A 20,172-nucleotide genomic window follows, 5' to 3' on the forward strand; every position below is an offset into this window, starting at 1 on the left:
TGCGCGAAGGAAAAGTGTCAAGAAGTCCTTTGATCCGCCATATTGGATCGCCTTCGGAAACGATCGAAACCGGGCATGTTCAAAATTCCCAAAGTAAAAATTTTTGCAAAGATAAAAAAAATTCTACAAAGCGGTTTCAGAGCCACCTTAAATTTTCAAAATTTTAAGGTGGCTCTGAAACTGCTTCGTAGAATTTTTTTCAAAAAGTTGTATCTGAACATGCTGATCAATGTTCAATAATAAAAAATGGGGGTTACCGAGTTCGTTTTTGAGTTATAAGCACTTAAAGCTAAAATTAAGGGTGTTGTTAACAGGTTATATTGTTGCTAGAGTAACCAGTGACGTCATGAAAATAACCACAACATATTCACCAATCATTGAGCATTAATTTCATACCATTATTGTAGCATCAACTGTTAAAGATTTGTAGTAATGACCCGTCAAACTATAAGAGCTGGAAAGTGCTGGAAACCGTTACCAGCCACCTTAAACATGCCCTTTAATTAAATAAAACGACTTCATCAAAGGAACAATAACCTCGAAAATAACAAAAACGCAAGGGCGGGACAAAATCTCGGCAAAAGCAACAAGAGAGCAGTTTTCACAATGTCTACAAGTAGTTCATGCTTGTACGTGAGTTATTGTTCTGGAGTCAATTGACGACAACATCGAACTTTCCGAGTGCAACAAAAGTCTCTAGAGCATTCTTAATGAGTCTATGAATTCTTAATGCTATTGTAAACATTTGGTAGCGCTATGTTTCCGTTTATAGCGTTCCTATCTCGCACAGAATGCCAAGCTTCAAGAACTAGTCGTTGTTTCCACACCTTTGACCTGTCAACAATTTCGACGCTCTCCAAATCCATTTGGAGAGCAATTGGCGCAATTGCAATTGGCGCAGATTGTGAATAAAATTTGCAGGGTAGTTATTAGTGGCGAGGGCTTTCGCTACTCGCTTAGTTTCCCGTGATACTTCCTCCTCGGTGGAAGGAATGTTCCTCGCGCGATCCATGAGAGTGCGAGCAACCGAGTGTTTATGCTGGGGATGGTGGTGTGATCTGAAATCCAAGTAACGATCGGTGTTGGTAGCTTTCCTGTAGACAGACACGGTGATCGAGCCATCTTCTCATCTGGTTGTTTTGGTGTCAAGAAAGGCAATGGAACCTTCTGATTCTACCTCGATTGTAAATTTGATGTGAGGGTTGATGGAATTTAGATGTGAGTGGAATTCATCCACGCGTTCCCTTTTTACACATACATGGCTGTCATCTTCGTATCTAAACCACCATTTGGGAAGGTTAGGGGTCGAAGAGAGAGCCTTTCCTTCGACATGTTCCATGACGAGATTGGCCAAGATTGCGCTCACTGGGGATCCCATCGGACAACCGAAAATTTGTTGGAAATGGTTGCATTGGAATACAAAGAAATTGTTGTCGAGGACGAACTGTAGAAGTGCCATGATTTTTTCAGATTTTCAGATTTTTTATTATTTCACACTATTTACAAAAATTTAACAATATTAACACTATTTGCAGAAAATGCAATAATTAAAATAAGGAAAATATACAATACTGTACATAGAAAACCAAAATAAAATGTGCTCAGTGACCAAAGAAGCATATGCTATCGTGTTGGTCACTGACACGTTCAAAAAAACAGACAAGACACATAAATTACTAGAAATAATAGAATATGAGTAACTAACGTATGCAGAATAAATATGTTAAAAGATGAATAAATCATACTTAATATAAGCTAATATGCAGAAACAACGAAATTATGCACAAGAGTAGGATTGGTTATTGGAGATAAAGTTTATAGTGCTTGTAAAAGGAAAGGTTTACCATGGCGCGCTGATGAAGTTGAAATGGAACAGAGACTAAGACACTAAATTAAGCCACTAGAGACTAAATCACGCTATCAAGTACCTAAAAAGGAAACGATCATGCAGGCAGATGAACTACGACGAATTTGGAAAGATGAATTTTTACCAAGTATTAGGCAAGAAATCAAGGTGGAAATGCAGTCGCTGAAAGCAAGTATCGACTTGCTAACAGATAGATGCAATTCTTTGGAAAAATCCCAGCAGTTTCTATCAAACAAGTATGATACTGTTGTGCAGACTTTGCAAAACGTCAAGGAACAGGCAACTAAGTTGGATAAGAAATACAAGGAAGCTACTGGCTCGCTCGAAGCGAAACAAACAAAGATGGCGTACATGGCTGACAAGTCTGATATTTTGGATGGACAAATTGGTTCTTTCGGTAGTGATTGGTCAGAATCCAGTCTTTCTTTAACCACTTCGGTTGCTAGGTGGGTCGGAATGCAAGTAAACAGTGACACGACGTCAAAAGATACTAGGATCTCGTTGGGGTCTACTGACAAGGTGCGGATCTTTTCGACGAAAGATGCACTGTTTTGAACTTTGTATTTATTATTCTGAAGAGGTGACAAGATGTTGGCGAGGTATTTGGACAGTTCATAAGTGGGAGATCCAATGGCACACATAATTGGCCTGAGTGGGACGTTCTCCTTATGGATTTTAGGATGGTCATAAAAAGACGCTGGTGTGGAATCGATGCTATGAAGTTTGTAGTAGAGCTTCGGTTCCAGCTGTTTCTTGCTGCTGTCATGCGAGGCTGGCTGATCTTTAGTCTGTAGGAGAAGTTTATAAAGAGATTTTTCGGTGCTCGATATTGGACTTAAAGAAGGTTTTTTAAGCCGATCTGTTTTTCGTTTCTAAATTTTCGGTGACATCTGTTCACCATCATCAAGATTAAGTGAAAGTTTGCCGGTTGGTGCTCGCGCTACCAATCCGTGCGTTAGTGCGACATTTTAATTTTGAATTAACGGCACATAAGCGCGAGGAAAAGCTTTGCGTTCGTTGATAGCCTCCTTGTCCAAAGTAGAGTGCCACGACTCCAAGAAAAGCCTCTTGCTCTAATTGATTACACCACGCTCAAGGATCTGGGCGTCCTTCGGATGGATTTTATGTTTCTTTGACTCAGCATGCTCTTTAATTGCTGATTCGCTATTGCTCGCGCGGCCTGGATCATGTTCGGCTCCTCGCGAGGACCACTAGCACTTGCTTTCCCCGATGTACGTAAAAGAGCAGTCATGGCACTTCACGTTGTAAACAATTCCTGCTATTCGGTTAACCGCTGGTCTATCCTTCGGCTTTCTGAACACGTGGCCTAATGTTCTTACAGGCTTGAATGCCGACCGAACGCGGAATTTCTTTAGTACACGGCCCACTCGATCCGATGCACCCCTTACGTACGGCAGGACTGCAAGTCCTAATGGTCTTTCTTGCGTTGGCTTCTCTTGTGTTCTGTCCCTGATGCATTTTTTAAACAGGACGTCAGGGTACCCATTTGCTCTCAGATCATGTAGGACTCGATCTTGTTCATTGGTTCTGAGTTCAGGGTGTGACGGTAGCAAGTTGGCCCTGTGCAGAAGTGTTTTGACCATGGCCTCTTTGTGCTGCATTGGGTTATGAGAGGCGAAATCGAGATATTTGCTCGTGTGGGTTTCTTTCCTGAAGACGTCGATTTCTATAAAGCTATCGCTCAACACTGTGATTTGCGTGTCCAAGAAGGAAATACGCCGACCCCTGTCCGTTTGCCTTGCGCGCTCTACTGTAAACTGGATGTTGCTGTCAATAGAGTTAAGATGTTGGTGGAAAACTTGCACGTTTGTTTTCTTTAAACGTACGTTCGAGTCATCGACATACCTCCGCCATCAGCTAGGTGTAACTGGGGACTGAGGTGGACAAGGCCCGTTCTTCGATGTTGTTCATAACAAGGTCCACAATCACTGCGCTGACCGGTGACCCCATAGCGCAACCAAATACTTGATGGTAATGCATTTCCTCATAAGTGAAATAACTGTTGTTCAGCACGATCTCCAACAGGTCAATACCGTAAAGTTCCGTGTATAAGCCGCACCTTTTTCCTCTAAATTCAAGTCAAAAATCGGGGGTGCGGCTTATCTACGGAAACATCTCTGGTTGGAGTTCTCAAAGGCCTAATTAATATTCATAAAAACTTCTCAAGACGTCATTGAACAAACATATAACAACCTGAAAACTTTGTTGTTGTTCACTACCTTTTAGTTCCTCTGCAAAGCTGTTTGCATTGAAGCCTGCCAGTCACTTCGAATCATGTCTTTCCGCCGCGTGCGAGAAGGCACCAAGATAAACGCGAATACTCACAAGGCAAATGGCCGACCGCTTCGGTTTTTTATTGACCTTCACAGCAAATACATCTGCTGGATTAACAAACTCTTATTCTGCATGAAGTTTTTATCCTGTTGCGGGTAGCAGTTTCCAAGAATCTTGAAATTAAAACGTGGTTTCTTCCGAAGAAAATGCCGCCATGTTTGTTTTTAATGCCCAGACTCCTCTCTACAATTCAGAGCTTGGCTACTAAGCATTCGTCATTCGCGAACGATTCGAACGAATTACAAGTGTTTCAGGAGTGTTTAGAAGTGATAATCTCGAAAAAATGATATCAAGAGAGCATCCAAGTTTAAGATATTGTGAACTCAAACTAAAAAGAAGGTATGACAAGTGAAATTTAGCTTTCGTAAGACTTAATTTATATTAAACATTGCAACAACCACCGTGTCAGTGTTTCGAAACCGTGCTTGCTTGCCCTTGTTTGTTTACCAATACAACTTCACTTGAACTTCAAACTTTATGGTCTGTATATTTTTTTCCCAAAATTTGAGCTTCCAAATCGGGGGTGCGGCTTATACACGGAACTTTACGGTAACTTGCTCCACGGTGAGGTTGTTTGTTTCTTTCCACTCATCGGACTGCTCGAGGTTTGCTCGGACTGGTCGGACTGCTTGTACTTAACCGGGATGGAGGTGAAAAGAGATGCAACGTCAAAGGATACAAGTTCCTCATCGTCAGCAACTCTCTGGTTAAGGACGAATTCTGAAAACTCAGCCGAGTTGCGCACAGTATAGTGGTTTCCTTTCTGCAAGGTCTTGAGTACTCTAAACAAGTACTTGGATACTTTGTATGTTGGCGAACCAATGCAGCTGTTTATTGGTTTTTAGGGAATGCGATCCACATCCGCTGAAACTGTGTAATGGTCATCATGTGGTGTAAGCTCCACCTTGTGAACTTTTGGAAGCCCATAAAAAGATGCAGGATTTGGATTGGGAACTTGGAGCCGTTTGTACTCATTCTCAGAAAGGTTGCCGGACTGCTTAAGGTCTTGCAGCTTCCTCTGTAGATCTCTTGCAGTTTTTGCAGTCGGGTTCCGTCTTTTGTCTGTGATCTGCTCGTACGTTTTACGGTCTTGAAGCATGGACTTGATTTCTTGTTAGTAATCAGACTTGTTCATCACCACGACAGAGTTACCCTTGTCTGCGGGAAGAATCATTATGTTCTCGTTCTGGTGAAGACCTCTTAGCGCCTCTCGTTCTTCTCTTGTTATGTTGCTCGTTGTCGGAGGCTTGGCGTTCTTCAGTATATGGCTCACTTCAACCCTGATTTCGTCTTGAGCTGCGGCTGGCAGCCCCGAAATGCTCTGCTCGACCGATGCTGCAATATCTTTTCGAGGTACTGTATTGAGCTAGGCGTCATCGCGAAATTAAGCCCTTTTCTGAGCAACTGGACTTCGCTATCTTTTAGGTCAGCGGAGGACGCGTTCACTACCCATTTCTTCTTTATTTCCTTATGATCGTGAGAATCATCGGCACAAAAGTTCAGTTTTTTTGTTGTCTATCGAGCAGTTTTGATTTGAGTTGTTCAGCCTCACGTGAAACCTCTTTCATAAGATTTTCAAAGCAATGATCACCGATCACTGTCTTTATCTCAGACTTAAGTTCGTCCATTTCTTCAACAGACTTTCTCAACCTCTCGTGGCTTTGACTGATTATAAGCCGCAAATAAGCCCATCCTGTTCTTTGTGCAAGCGCCTTCGCTTTAACACTTTTCAAAGGTGGTCTGAATCGCAGGAAGCGTGGTAACTTACCCTGTTCTTTGCTCAAGTGACAGAATCTAAGATGCGACTTGTAACGAACTTGGGATAGGATAGCTTTTTCTAATCGTCTGACCTTTTGTAGCACCGCTGTGCTATGCATGTTCTTGATATTACTGAAAATACTGGAACCAGTAGTGCGATCAGTAGAAGACATTTAAAGAAGGGTTTTTAAGCCGATCTGTTTTTCTTTTCTAAATTTTCGGTGACATCTGTTCCCCTTCATCAGAGTAAGTGAATGTTAGTGCGACAAGTTAATTTTGAATTAACGGCACATAAGCGCGAAAATAAAGGTTTCCGTTCGTTGATAGCGTCCCTGTCCAAAGTGGAGTGCCACGTCTCCAAAAAAAGCCTCTTGCTGTAATTGATTACACCACGCTCGAGGATCTGGGTGTCCTTAGGATGGATGTTATGTTCCTTTCACTCAGCATGCTGTTTAATTGCTGATTCGCTATTGCTCGTGCGACCTGGATCATGTTCGGCTCCGCGCGAGGACCATGAGCGCTTGCTTTCCCCGATGTACGTAAAAGAGCAGTACTTCACTTTGTAAACAATTCCTGCTATTCGGTTAACCGCTGGTCTATCCTTTGGCTTTCTGAACACGTGGCCTAATGTTCTTACAGGCTTGAATGCCGTCCGAACACGGAATTTCTTGACTACACGGCCCACTCGATCCGATGCACCCCTTACGTATGGCAGGACTGCAAGTCCTAATGGTTTTTCTTGCGTTGGCCTCTCCTTTGTTCTGTCCCTGATGCATTTCTTAAACAGGACGTCAGGGTACCCATTTGTTCTCAGATCATGTAGGAGTCGATCTTGTTCATTGATTCTCAGCAGGTTGGCCCTGTGTAGGAGTGTTATGCCATACGTAAGGGGTGCATCGGATCGAGTAGGCCATGTACTCAAGAAATTCCGTGTTTGGTCGGCATTCAAGCCTGTAAGAACATTAGGCCACGTGTTCAGAAAGCCGAAGAATAGACCAGCGGTTAACCGAATAGCAGGAATTGTTTACAAAGTGAAGTGCCTCGACTGCTCTTTTACGTACATCGGGGAAAGCAAGCGCTTGTGGTCCTCGCGCAGAGCCGAACATGATCCAGGTCGCGCGAGCAATAGCGAATCAGCAATTAAACAGCATGCTGAGTCAACGGAACATAACATCCATCTGAAGGACGCCCAGATCCTCGAGCGTGGTGTAATCAATTACAGCAAGAGGCTTTTCTTGGAGTCGTGGCACTCCACTTTGGACAGGGACGCTATCAACGAACGCAAAGCTTTTCCTCGCGCTTATGTGCCACTAATTCAAAATTAACATGTCGCACTAACGCACGGATTGGTAGCGCGAGCACCAACAAACTTTCACTAACTCTGATGAAGGTGAACAGATGTCACCGACAATTTAGAAAAGAAAAACAGATCGGCTTAAAAAACCTTCTTTAAATGTCTTCTACCGATCGCACTACTGGTTACAGTATTTTCAGTATTATATTATAATGATTCATCCGATCTAAGATTTTTTAAACACTAAATTTTCGGTGGCCTCTGTCAACCTTCATCAGAGTATTGAAAACTTAAATTTAGTGTTTTAAAAAATCTTAGATTGGATGAATCATTGTACTGAAATTAAGTCTACCGATCGCCACAGACAAAGTATATCTATTTAAGCTTAGAAGATTTTTACTATTATATTTTTATAAATATTTATTGGCTAGTTTAAATAAGTCTGCATTTTACGTAGTTTTGAATTTATAAAGGCTCATTGTATAGGCTGTTAAATATTTAATAACGATCATTCTGTAAAACGTATACTATATTCATTAATTTTTATGGCTGATGATGATGTTTGAAACATCGAAACATGTTCCGGAAACTGAAAAGCGTTGTTGTATTTTGACGTCAGTTTTGGAACTGGTATCACCATGAGCCAATCCAGTAAGGGGAGGATCATAATCAGGCGAGTCTATGACAGCTTGAACACCGATCATTGTCTTTTCTTTATTTCTATAACTGGCGTTGCAGAGTCAGGATGCAGCTTATCATCTGAGTGTTTTCTTTTTCAAGGAATCAAATGAAGACGAAATATTCAAATTAACAGAAGAATTAGAAGAGCTGAAGATAACAAACGAATCACTTCAAAGGGTAATTATATTTCACAGACTCCGTTCGAAATATATGAGAAAACAAATGGTAGGAATTTCCCAGTTAGTGCTTCAAACCACTTTTTAACGCTAAAAATATAAGGGGTACCCCCTTAAAAGCAAAAACAAGGGCCTGGGTCTACCCATAAGGCCCTGGTGCCTAGGTCCCGCGTACCCATGATCCTTCACTGGCTTTTTTTTCCTTGTGCTTCAAACCCTACGGTAAGTATTTGCCCTTTATCTCGTATTTTTGCTAATTTTTTACCTTTTCAGGCTATTCCTCTGTGTTTTTGGCACAGTAGGTTTCTTTTTAGCGATATTTTGTCGCTCTTCAGATATATTGCATCGCTGAAGATGTCCATTTGGTAACACAAAGTCGCGTAGAAGGACTCGTTGTTGGTCGTCATCTTCCCGCCGAAACTGTTTCGGCGTCTGCCTGAAATACGTGATGAATGGTCCTCCTAAACGACGCAAAGACCTTTCACGTAGAAGACGATGATACTCTTCAGGAGATTCTTCTCTCGCCCGAGAGTCTTTACGAGCGAATAGATTCGCTGCGAACAAGTTCAGTCTGATGATCTGTCGATTATGGCTAATGACTCGTCAGGATAGAAGTTCAGCGAGCCTTTGGCGACCGATAAGTCATTTGGACTTCTGCTGCGCCCGTTCGGGCACCTGTGGAGCCTATTTAGGCACCCATAGAGCCTATTCAGGCACCAATATTGCCTATTCAGGCACCAATATTGCCTATTCAGGCACCAATATTGCCTATTCAGGCTAGAGCCCATTGAGGCACCAATAGAGCCTATTTAGGCATCTGTAAAGCCTATTTTAGGCACCCGTCGAGCTTATTAAGGAACAAACCTAGTCTGATAGACATCTAAAGAAGCTGGGAACTTAATGCAGTCTTATAGTGATGGCACTCGTAGAGACCATTTAGAAACAAACAGAGTCTGATAAGACATAACTGACGAAGCTGCAAACTTTGAGTAGTATTACAGTGATGATAATGGCCTGTTCGACTCACTTCCAAGTCAACCTCCTGGAAACCATTATCCTCTTTACCCAAATTTGTGGATACTAACTTTTGGAAATATATATATATATATATATATATATATATATAAGCTATATCTTCTTATTATGGAAGATTGGGAACTCCTCAAGTGGATGCACTATCTGCTCCCAAAACTTGATCAGCAATTGTCAAATCAAGGTTCCCTTTGAATGAGATATCCTGTCCAAGAAAGGGACAAGGTTCAATGTTCATTGTTTGCCTTGACTTCTAGAATGCCACAGGCCCCATGTATGGCCTTCACGATTATATCGAAAATGATTGAGCTCCAACTTATGTGATAATAAAAGTAACCATGCTGCAAGCTTTACCTGCTGGCAGAGCAAATGCTTTTCTGTCTATTTTGAGACATCAGACAGATAAAAATAAAAAATAAAAACTTAATTTTACCACAGTAAATTTGTTCAAAATTACAACTATGGCTCTTTTTGTGTTCTTTTCACAAAAGCTGCAAACAGAGTGTTTCTTGCAGCCTGAACCAGGTCGTAACCCTTGCAGAGCTACCCTCAAGCTGTCACCAAAAAAGGGAGATGAAAAGATATGGCGCATTATACAGTCAATACTTTATTAAACAAAGTTATATAGTTCCTTTTTTGAAGCAAACATCAAGGAGACAGCTTGACTAATTATTAATCCACTTGATATGTGTATTTGCACCGTTCCAAACTTAGTTGCCAGAATTGGCGTTGACGACGGTCAAAAGGTGAAGTCAATTAGACTCGCACAGTACAATTACTCCTAGCGCCTTGTGACTTAAAATCGCCCCAAAATCGTACCGTGTATTCTCCACATCATTGCGGGTTCTCAGAAATGAGCCTTCGGTTTTTAATATACCATCCCTATACGTCTCCACCTTTACCCACATATCGGGTCAGGAGGCTCTTGTATTATTCCAGCACTTCATAGGTTACCACGAAAAGGATCTTTATGAAAGATTTCCCTTTTCACGACACAATTTTTTTCACGAAAGCTCGTTTTCCTGGTACCAAAAACCTAGGACCCATGTGTCTAGTGATAGACCCGATCAAATGAAGTTCAATATTGTACCGAACCTTTCCAGACGGAAAACATCAGTTGCTTTAAAGCGTCGCTTTTACCAGGAGTTTTTATGTCAAGTACATTTTTTTAAGGACTCGTTCATTTCAGTTCTCGTTACGAGTTTTTTCACAATTTAATATGTTCGCGTTCAAGACCCGCCCATTCGGCCTGTGTTTGGCCCTACAGAATTGATTAAGCCTCTTTCAACTTTCTTCAAGGGAAAGTCTATTCAAGTCCTTATAAACCTGGAAGATATTCTTCCTTTGACTTCGACAACTACAGGAAGTCGTCAAAACACTCTGAAGTGGTTCTCCACCAGTCCTTAAGGTTCAGATTCAGACAAACCTACAGAAGCATGTTTTGCCCGTCTTTGACCAAGGCAAAAATCTTTCTCCCAAATAATGTCTTGGAACGATATTTAGTTATTTTATCTTTTTAGGAACATACATTCTGTCAACAGTTTAGTTGTTAATTTCAATTAGACTGCCCCACAAACCGTTATAACGCATTGTGGGCTGGCTAGAAAAATTTTATGTGTGCAGCAGGAATGGACAGTCATATTTTAAAGCTATGCTAGTGTGTGTTGCTTCTACAATAGCAACCGCCAGTATATTTCTCACACTTACTTTTTGCATTAGATGACCTATTGGTCTTGTGCTTTTAAAAACTGCATTCAGCACATTTTACTGTTATCCCATGTTTAATTTAAACCTTGCCATGGAGGTTTTTTTCCTCAAGGTAGATGTAACAGCCGTTCTACACTGACATCGAGGTTTTTCCTCTCATTTAAGTTTACATGAAAACTGGCTGTGTTATGATTTTTTAATTGCTCATACAAGTGGCGTTAAAAACTACCATTTGTTTTCTCATATATTTCGAACGGAGTCTGTGAAATATAATGAGAATTATACTAGGGCCGCCAAGCGGCCTGAAGTAATAATTCGGATTATATAAACAGATGAAGTGAGAAATATATGAGGTTCCCACCCTTCACCCTTCCCTGGTGTATTTATAGGGTTTTGCTTTGCCTGTCTATTCCATGGCGTCAAAAAGCCAGTGAAGGATCATGGGTCCGCGGGACCTACAGGCCCTTGTTTTTGCTTTTAAGGGGGTACACCTTATATTTTTAGCGTTAAAAAGTGGTTTGAAGCACTAACTGGGAAATTCCTACCATTTGTTTTCTCATATATTTCTCACTTCGTCTGTTTATATAATCCGAATTATTACTTCAGGCCGCTTGGCGGCCCTAGTATAATTCTCATTAAGATATCTACTGAACGAACTTTTTGGTCAAAATGACCTTGGCACAGGAATCTTTTTAGTGTTATTATTCACCATATTGTCAAAATGCCCAAATATGTTAGAAAGTCATTGTCCGTCTTCCGTACACAAAAGATATTCTGTGATATACGGCATTGGTTGCCAAGAATAGTTCAGATTCTTGTAAAGCACTACCTAACCACGGTATTCTTAGCATTAAAATAGGCTTTGTTGACAATTTGTTAAATAATAAAGCAGTTATCCTGCTCAATCTTGACAGAGTACCGTCTGATTTTAGCCATCATTTAGTATCAGGCAGTATTGTATCATCCAAAGCAATTTATTATAGTGATTAATTCAGGAATTTGTTAACTATTACTTTCCATGAAATACCACAATTTTTATTGGCACGTGATTAATGCCTCAGTCATTCGCTTTGTTCAATGTGGACACCTCTCTTGTGTGCGCATGCACACGTACACACGTAACATCACCCAATCTCGTTCCCAGAGTCCACATTCCCCTTGACCAGCGGTCGGAAAACGTTGACTCTGGGAACAAGATTGAACATCACCACAAATTGGCAGTGGAAGATATTTAATGTATTGTTTAGATCTTGGTATCCATTCCTTTTAATGATGTGCGTGTAAAAGGCTTTTTAGTTATTTTAGTATCTTGTCTTTTTTTACTGTTTCACGCTCAGTTCTATTCAACTTTGTGTAGAAGCATTAACATTTTTGTATTTATCCGCGGAATATAGAAATCAATAGAGTGAATTCGTGTAACCCGTGTTTCATATGCTAATCTGCTGTGTAATATTCTAATGAGCTTTACAGGAAAACAGAAAATTACGGACAAATCGTCAAGCTTTTATCAACATGTAAAAGCCGAAACAGACAACAGGACTTACAGTAATACTTCAGTGTTACACCTTGATTTGTTTTGCGATTTTCGATAAACATTTTATTTTCAAAATCGCGTTAAGGTGGCTCCATAGGGTTTTGAGATATTACGGCGCGCGCACAAGTGATTCCCATCAAGAGATCATTTTCGCTTTTTTTTTTTAAACTGGTTAAATAAAAGCTGCCAAAATATTAAAAACAAGGACTGAAATAGGTTGTGCATTACTCTTTTTTAAATTTGCTTTTGAGCTACATCTACCCAAAAAGTCCTATTTTTTGGTGTTTTCATGGCTTTGATCTTAAATTTCTTTAATTTTCTTTGGTGAAAAGTTTTGAAATTCTCCCAACGAATTGAATCTGATGAGAAGTAACTTTTAAAAACCAAAAAAGTAGGGGTTGTCAAGGTCGTTTTTTCGTTTTTGGTTATTTTGTGTTTTTTGAATAAGCAAAGAAACTGGCTTACAATTTAAAAAAAAACAAACGGGAAAAAGGGCAGTTAAAAAGGTATCACATCTCTGCCAAATTTTAAGGAATTTCACCGAAGGAAACTCTAGTAAATCCCAGGGGAAAATTTCTATTTTCGCCCGAATAACAATTGTCCTAGATCACTATTTGAGCATGCGTGAACTTTCGAACCATACGAGTTGATGTGTACAGACAAGCGTTCCCCGTTGTTGTCGGTTTTTGTACGAATATCTGTTAACACAAAGGTTAGTTAGCGACATACCTTAATCCTTTATGTAGCAGAATCTTTGAAATTCTTCTCGAAGTATCTCACAATCACAAAGACTATCCTCTATTTTCTCTTTTGCTTTCGATCGTACGAACTTTACAAAAGAGGCCAGAAGCATCGCGGACGTTGTGAACACCTCTTTGGGGTGTTGTAAACTCTTTTATCTGCTCAACACAGGAAGGCATGGGTGTTGTTTCATTGGCAGGAAGCAAGTCTCGCGTTTTCTCGCCGAAAATTTTGTTTGTTGTTTTGATTTGCCAGCATTTCAAGCTCGCCCATTTTCGTACCCATTCTTCGCGCGGTCAAGAAACCATATGGGGCCACCTTAAGGAAAACAAAACTTAAACTTGACTTTGACACAATTCTGCGCGCACAATTCATTTTGGGGAGCTTTAGCAAACCACAATGGCAAACAACTTTTGTTTCGCCAAAAAAAAGGTCCAATGAGCAGGAAAGTAGCTGTGCACGTGTTCTTGACAGATTTGTTTGCCGTCTTCTGAAAAACAACAACGAGGAAAGATTAAATTTTGTGTGTTTTGAACCGGACCGATAATCTTTTGATTTTTTTTGTTTGAATTTAAATGTCCGCTTTATTTCAATTTAGGTTCATAGCAAAGGGAGTTGAACATGTTGAAAGTGTTCAAAGAGGGAGGAAACACTTCCAGTTTATTTAATGTAAAACAATTAAACTGGTTGCTTTGAGGTTTTCTGACCACTCGTGTATTGTTTTATTGTACACAAACATTAAAATATTTTGCGGCTCATTGGCATTTAATAAACGGGTTTCACGAATTTACTCTAATGTAAAGAAGATCATTGCAGTTATTTACGCAACTTATGCAGTTGCGAGAAGAAAGTCTGAAAAAATTTAAGTTTGCTGGTATTCGAACCCTGATCTCTGCGATACCGGTGTTGCGCTCTAACCAATTGAGCTTACAAGCCAACTGGGAGCTGGTCATTAAATTGGTTATTGAAGCGCGGGTACACTCTGTTGGTGTTCAGTGTAACACTCTGTTGGTGTTCAGTGCAAGTAATTATTTTCTCTGAATTTTTTTAATAGTCGATTGGCAAAAACGAGTTCTGTCCCCAGTGCATGCTGCTGGAGAACTTGTCATCAGACTCACCACATAACAAAACTGAACAACGGTTAGTTGCAGAATTGAAGCAGCTTAAATATCAGTTGGAGGTAAGGATAGAATGCGACATTGAAGCGCATAACTTTTCTAATACATGTAGCTTCATAAATAAATAAATATTTCTATAGGCGCTTTACACTAATGCTAAAAATTAAGAAAAACATACTGAAATTACAATTTAATAAAATCGATAAAATGAAAAATGAGCTGTATAAATCTAAACTATTAAAAATGTGCATTAAAAGTAACAAAAAGTAAAAATCGCTAAGAATAATAAGTTTTTTCATGCCTTTTTAGAATTATATTATTCTGTCAAGAAAAAAGTAAAAGTCGCTCAGAATAATAATAAAAAAAATTTTCATGCTTTTTTAGAATTATATAATTCTGTCAAGAATGCAACCAAATCAAAAGAAACAAAATGAAGAAAAAGAACATTGAATACAGTTGAACCTGTTCTAATGATACCTCTTATGATCAGCAGACACTCAGTCATGGTCTCAGGCTCACACGTTATAAATTAGTGTCCAATGAGTAAACATCTGCTAACTATTTTTCCTATAACCTGTGTGCGCTTGTCTCCTATAGTAAAGGAAATGTGAAATGTCTGCATGCAGGTTATGTTCCTAATCAAAGTTAGATAAGATCTTCTTGGTATATTATCAACTCAAGAAATTTGCATAAGAAAATCACAAAATATTTCTGAGTATTTCCCTTAATTGCACAAACAAAGTAACCCTGGTTCTTTATCTACATTTTCCTTACTGAAAGCTTGTTCTTTTTACCAAAAAGACATGCAAGTGCAAAAAAAAAACACAACGAAGTAGATAAACACTGGAGTCTGTCAATAAAATTCTTCATGTGATACAAAATTCATAACCCACTTCAACATCAACAAATTTTCTGCAGGCATGTAAGGTAGTGACAGTTAAATTAACACCAAGTCACCAATGGTGAGGTGATTGTTTGTAAATGTTACTGAGATATAATCCAGTAATCTCTTTGTTCTAGTCTAAAATTATACTGATTTCTCCTATACCTTGAGCATCCTGCAGGTGAGAATTTTATAATTTTTAACAGTAGTTTGTGTTCCTTTTAATTGTTATAGGTGACGGAAAGTGCGCACAGAAACACTATTAACATGTACAGGCTACACCTTCTAAATGCATACCAGGTTAAGTTTGAACATCACATTAATTCACTGTCACAGGTTTATTAACTTACAATTGACCTTTCTCCCGATGTGTGGCTCATCACAGTTGGTAGATGATCACAGTATTAACGCGGAGGCCATGGGTTCAAAATGGCTAAAAAATGCAATTGTTTAAATTCCATTTCATATCTGCGACGATCACATATTCCTCTTCATTCACTTCTGCAGTTCACATACCTTATTCTTATTAATTTCTGCGCGTACTTTATTACTTTCGCGAAGATTCGGGAGCTGCTTTTCGTGATTCCACCGAAAAAAAAATAGCAAGTGTATTTAATTTCGCGATTTTTTCGAAGCTTTTATCTCCCAAACCCTGATCTGAAAGTTCCGTAAATAAATTATATGCGCTTGTAAAGTTGCATGTTTCAAATCTATTTACTGTAAAACGAATCAATAGAAGTAAGGCTCAATTGAGAAAAGTGACATTTGTTCAAGGAACTGTTACTAATTCTAACAAAAATGTAGATAATTTGTTAAATAATATTGCCAAGAAAAAGTATATTGTCTTACTCAAAAACGCAAAATCGCGAAATTTTAGTGTCACGAAATTTGCGCACCTTAAAAGGTATGTATTCGAAATCAAGACCAGAAAGATACAAATTTAAGGACAAAAAGTGACAATTTTTATACAGAACAAGTACCAGAATGCCAGTGACTCGCAACTGGTAGAAATTGTGTATTGTTTCTTCAGTAATATGATATTAAATTTCGCGTGTTTAATTTCCTCGCACTCTTTTTTCGCGAGTATAAATTTTCGTGATTTTTCCAAAACGCGAAAATGCAAAATTAAATACACGCAAAAATTAGTAAGAATAAGGTACATGATTTAAAATGTTCACCATCACTTTACCTAACTACCTACGTACTTACCTATACCTACCTTCCTACCTAATTACTGCCTTACTGGCTACATAATTGTATTGTAAATTAATCGATTATGTATGTATGTATTTATTGATTATTTATGGGGTTTTTTTTACTAAATTTGAAGCTAGAGGCCAACAAGCTCTTATTATCTGGGGTATAATAAAGTATAAATATAGTGACTCAGCAACACCTCCCATCATGATGTTGTATTCTTGTAATCATGATTTGGTGTCAATTATATCGTCAACGCCACCCTTATTACCTTTTAGAGACCGGAAATAGTGTTTTGTTGTTTGAGCCAACATGAAAACATTACATTGTATGAATTGTACAATGTTTATGTTTTACAGATCATTTGTCTCGTCATCGTGTAGTAATATGACTGATAATTTGTCAAATGCTATTTCCCAGAATGAAATGGACCCTCAGATACAAGAAGTTCTTCAAATGATCGTCAGATTAAGAAGCAGTGAACAATTCTGCTGACCATAATAACCACTGAACAACATAAATCCATGGAGAAAGGAAAGCATAATGATGCCATTGACCTAACAGGCTGTGGTTTGATCCTCCTTCCAACACGTGCCCATTGAAATGTATTCCTTCTAATGGATAATTTTTTGTTTTGTAATAGGCATAGCAAACGCCACTATCACAAGAAATTTCACTGTGCAATATGACAATACCAAATTCTGTTTAGTTTTTGTTTGCAAATTATTTGCTTTGTTTATTTCAAGAGTTTACTTCAATTTATTAGAGTACGCTTCTGGTCCCTTCAGAGTTTTGAGGTGGAAAGAGCATGTCAACCTGAAGAAGCGTCTTGTTTTCAGCCAACCTTTCTGCACCTAAAACAAATGCCAAGGCGTGTTATAATTTGAATTATTACGGTACCTCTATAACCTTTTAAACGTACTTTTAACCGAGAAACAGTGCTATTTAGTAAAAGGTGTTCTCCTTTAGCGATTTCAGGGTCAAGCTTCATTTGCACTCTGGTCGCAGAGGACTGTGAATCTTTATAGTAAGAAGAGGACAAAATTATTGACTCCTGGTCGTTAAAATGGAGCATATTGTCTGCCGTTCAAGACCGGAAAAATTACTAGATCCTAACTGGCTGAGTGCATGGTTTCTTCACTTGGTTGGCTTGTTCTTCAATGGGTGGTGCAGTGGTGAGAGTACTCGCTCTCAACCAATGTGGCCCAGGTCCGAATCCCAGACCCGGGGTAATATGTGGGTTGAGTTTGCTGTTTGCTATTGTCATTGCCCCAAGGCATTTTCTACGGGTTGTCCGGTTTTCTCCCTACACAATAACATTCTTAATTCCAATACATTCTTTGAATTTCAAACATTCTAATTGGAATTAAGAATGTTATTGTGTAGGGAGAAAACCGGACAACCCGTAGAAAATGCCTTAGGGCAATGACAATAGCAAACAGCAAACTCAACCCACATATTACCCCGGGTCTGGGATTCGGACCTGGGCCACATTGGTTGAGGGCGAGTGCTCTCGCCACTGCACCACCCATTGAAGAACAAGCCAACCAAGTGAAGAAACCATGCACTCAGCCAGTTAGGATCTAGCTCCGCTTTTTCGAAAGTTTTATTCTCGAATGTTGTTATACTTGTGATTCATTGGAAAAAGGACTTTGTGTAGTCAAATTCTGTCTGTAATCATACTTGTGATTAAACAAATCAGACTCCCGCTTGTTAATAACTCATGATAACAGACCGAATTGGACTCCACTCGTCTCAGGGGGAGGGGGGACGGGGCCGGGGGGGGGTGGGAGGGCAGGCGGGGGGCCGGGGGGGCCGGGCGCGGGCCGCGCCCCCGGAACGGACCCGGGCTATTACGATTCTTAAGACATGTATATTGTCCCTTTATTGGTTCCTGCTGTTGATAACGTTTGGAATATAAATTTTCCACCCCTCTTGTAAAAGTAAGCTACATAGTTTTGCATTTTAATATTTATATGTCATAGTAACGGCTTATCCAAGTGTAAATAGTTTTAATACTTTTGTACTTTTAGTATTTATGTTCACCAGTTACACCTTTTGCCAATGTTTTAGTTTTAGTGCAATACCTTTTTTATACGTTTATTTTTATACATATTATTTGAACAAACATAACATTCCATAAATCAGGATGGAAAAAGTGTTTATATTAATGTTGTTTATGCGTTTGGATGTGGCGAAAATAAATAATAGCTTGTAGCTTGTTCCGTTGTGTACTTTTCGAAATGACTAAAGAGAGAAAAATTCGAGTTTTTGCCGCCTAAAGTTTGCATTTGACGTGTGAAAATTGGGGGCATTTCGCGTGCGGCCGAAACGATCGTATTACAAGGTTGTGAAGTAGGAAATTGTTCAAACGACTCGAGCGTAATGGCGGATAAGAGAAGCGCGAGAGGTAACCAATGCGTGGTCGGTGGCCCCAGTAAAATCAATTGCCGGAACAAAACAAGTGCATCGAGAGTATCGATGCATTATCTACACACAAACTAAACTTTGCGGCACAACTGGAGTCGGTTTTTGCGAATTCACGGCGACGATGCGCCACAATTCAGCCTCCAGCACATTTTGACGAAAGCTGTTACGATGGTCTTGGATAAAACGTCGGCGGCATTTATTCAGACACCATGTCCAGCTAGATGTATCTAATCAAAGGATCTATTGCCACAAAAAACACTGCAATTTGTCCTCACTGCATACTCCATTACCACATCACGGTAGACTAAGTTATGGGAGGAGTCCGCTCCTACCCATGACACCTCGGCTAGAGCTATACAACTGCCAGTGTTTACCGCCCAAAGCACAAAAACTTGCGCAAAAAAACATGCGAAACACGTCATTTAATCTAACTTCTCCCATTACTCAGAAATCTCTTTCATGCTCCAAACCCGAAACATCAGCAATAGACACCACTAACAAAATAAGGGAAACTGAGGTAATAGTAATATATTCAAACCAGGTCCACCCACACACAAAGCCAAATGGACCGAGATGCACTAAGATATGGGAGAATCGGCCCGAGGCTTTGCGAGTCGGCAGACCATGAGAGAATATGTTCCATCGCTGTGGGGAGGAGAGTGGGGCGAAGTCTCCTAGCAAGGGTACCGAGACCTAAACTTTACTAAAACTGGCTGAATCAAGCAGGCTGCTCTTAAATAGAAGGGTGAGGTCTGTGAAAATGCCATGTACTCCCCTGGGTCACGCTGGGAATTTTAGGTCGCGCATCGTGGTAAATTTTGGCTTTTGTGTGTGTTTTCCCTAGTGAGAATAGTATCAAGATCACAAGCGGCCGAAAGATTTCAGGGCGCGAGGCTGGGAGTTCTGACCAAACCGACAGCACTAGGGAGAACAGTCTTCTGTCGTGCCAGACACCCGAGGGCGCAGTCGTTTCCTCACTTTGCCACCCTATATATTGTGCTACATCTACTTAACAATCCGAAAGTATTAGACAAAGATACACGGAAGCTATAAGGGGTTTTACCTGTGACGAAAGATTATTATTATAATTTTATACTAATGGTCAGGCGATTATTGCAACAGCTAAGTAAACCAGAACAGTCGTAAAAGACATATAGATTACTTCAAAGGAAGTGCACCGTATAGTACGGCTTTTTATTCACGAGTTGCAAAACTTTGCAACTCGTAAATAAAAATCCGTACAAAGCACTTTCTATGCTGTAATTTGTCTATTATATATATAGTGAGAATGCAACCATTGTGAACTTTACGCCGAGTTTTCCACTTTATAACCTTTCGACATACAACAGTTTAATAACGGCGCGGGAAAACAAAGCTGCAAATACACATACCTTATGAA

General features: G+C 39.7%; 1 protein-coding gene across 5 annotated transcripts in view; it reads left to right on the forward strand.

Annotated features, from left to right (window-relative positions):
• LOC144658572 (uncharacterized) overlaps positions 1 to 18,094 on the forward strand; it is a 154,108-nt gene extending 136,014 nt beyond the window's left edge. For 2 of the 5 annotated variants that reach the window (XM_078519033.1, XM_078519019.1), the window contains 4 exons: positions 8,013 to 8,132; positions 14,200 to 14,325; positions 15,381 to 15,446; positions 16,764 to 17,693. In XM_078519033.1, the coding sequence (XP_078375159.1) occupies positions 8,013 to 8,132; positions 14,200 to 14,325; positions 15,381 to 15,446; positions 16,764 to 16,838 (387 nt within the window). In that variant the 3' untranslated portion in view covers positions 16,839 to 17,693. Of the gene's footprint in view, positions 1 to 8,012; positions 8,133 to 14,199; positions 14,326 to 15,283; positions 15,328 to 15,380; positions 15,447 to 16,763 lie in introns of all 5 variants that reach the window. The other 3 variants (XM_078519041.1, XM_078519025.1, XM_078519050.1) reach the window with 3 other exon arrangements.
• Positions 18,095 to 20,172: the final 2,078 nt, after the last annotated feature.

Source organism: Oculina patagonica, chromosome 1 (assembly GCF_052425735.1).
Source record: "Oculina patagonica isolate OP01 chromosome 1, crgOcupat, whole genome shotgun sequence".
Taxonomy (NCBI): Eukaryota; Metazoa; Cnidaria; class Anthozoa; order Scleractinia; family Oculinidae; genus Oculina; species Oculina patagonica.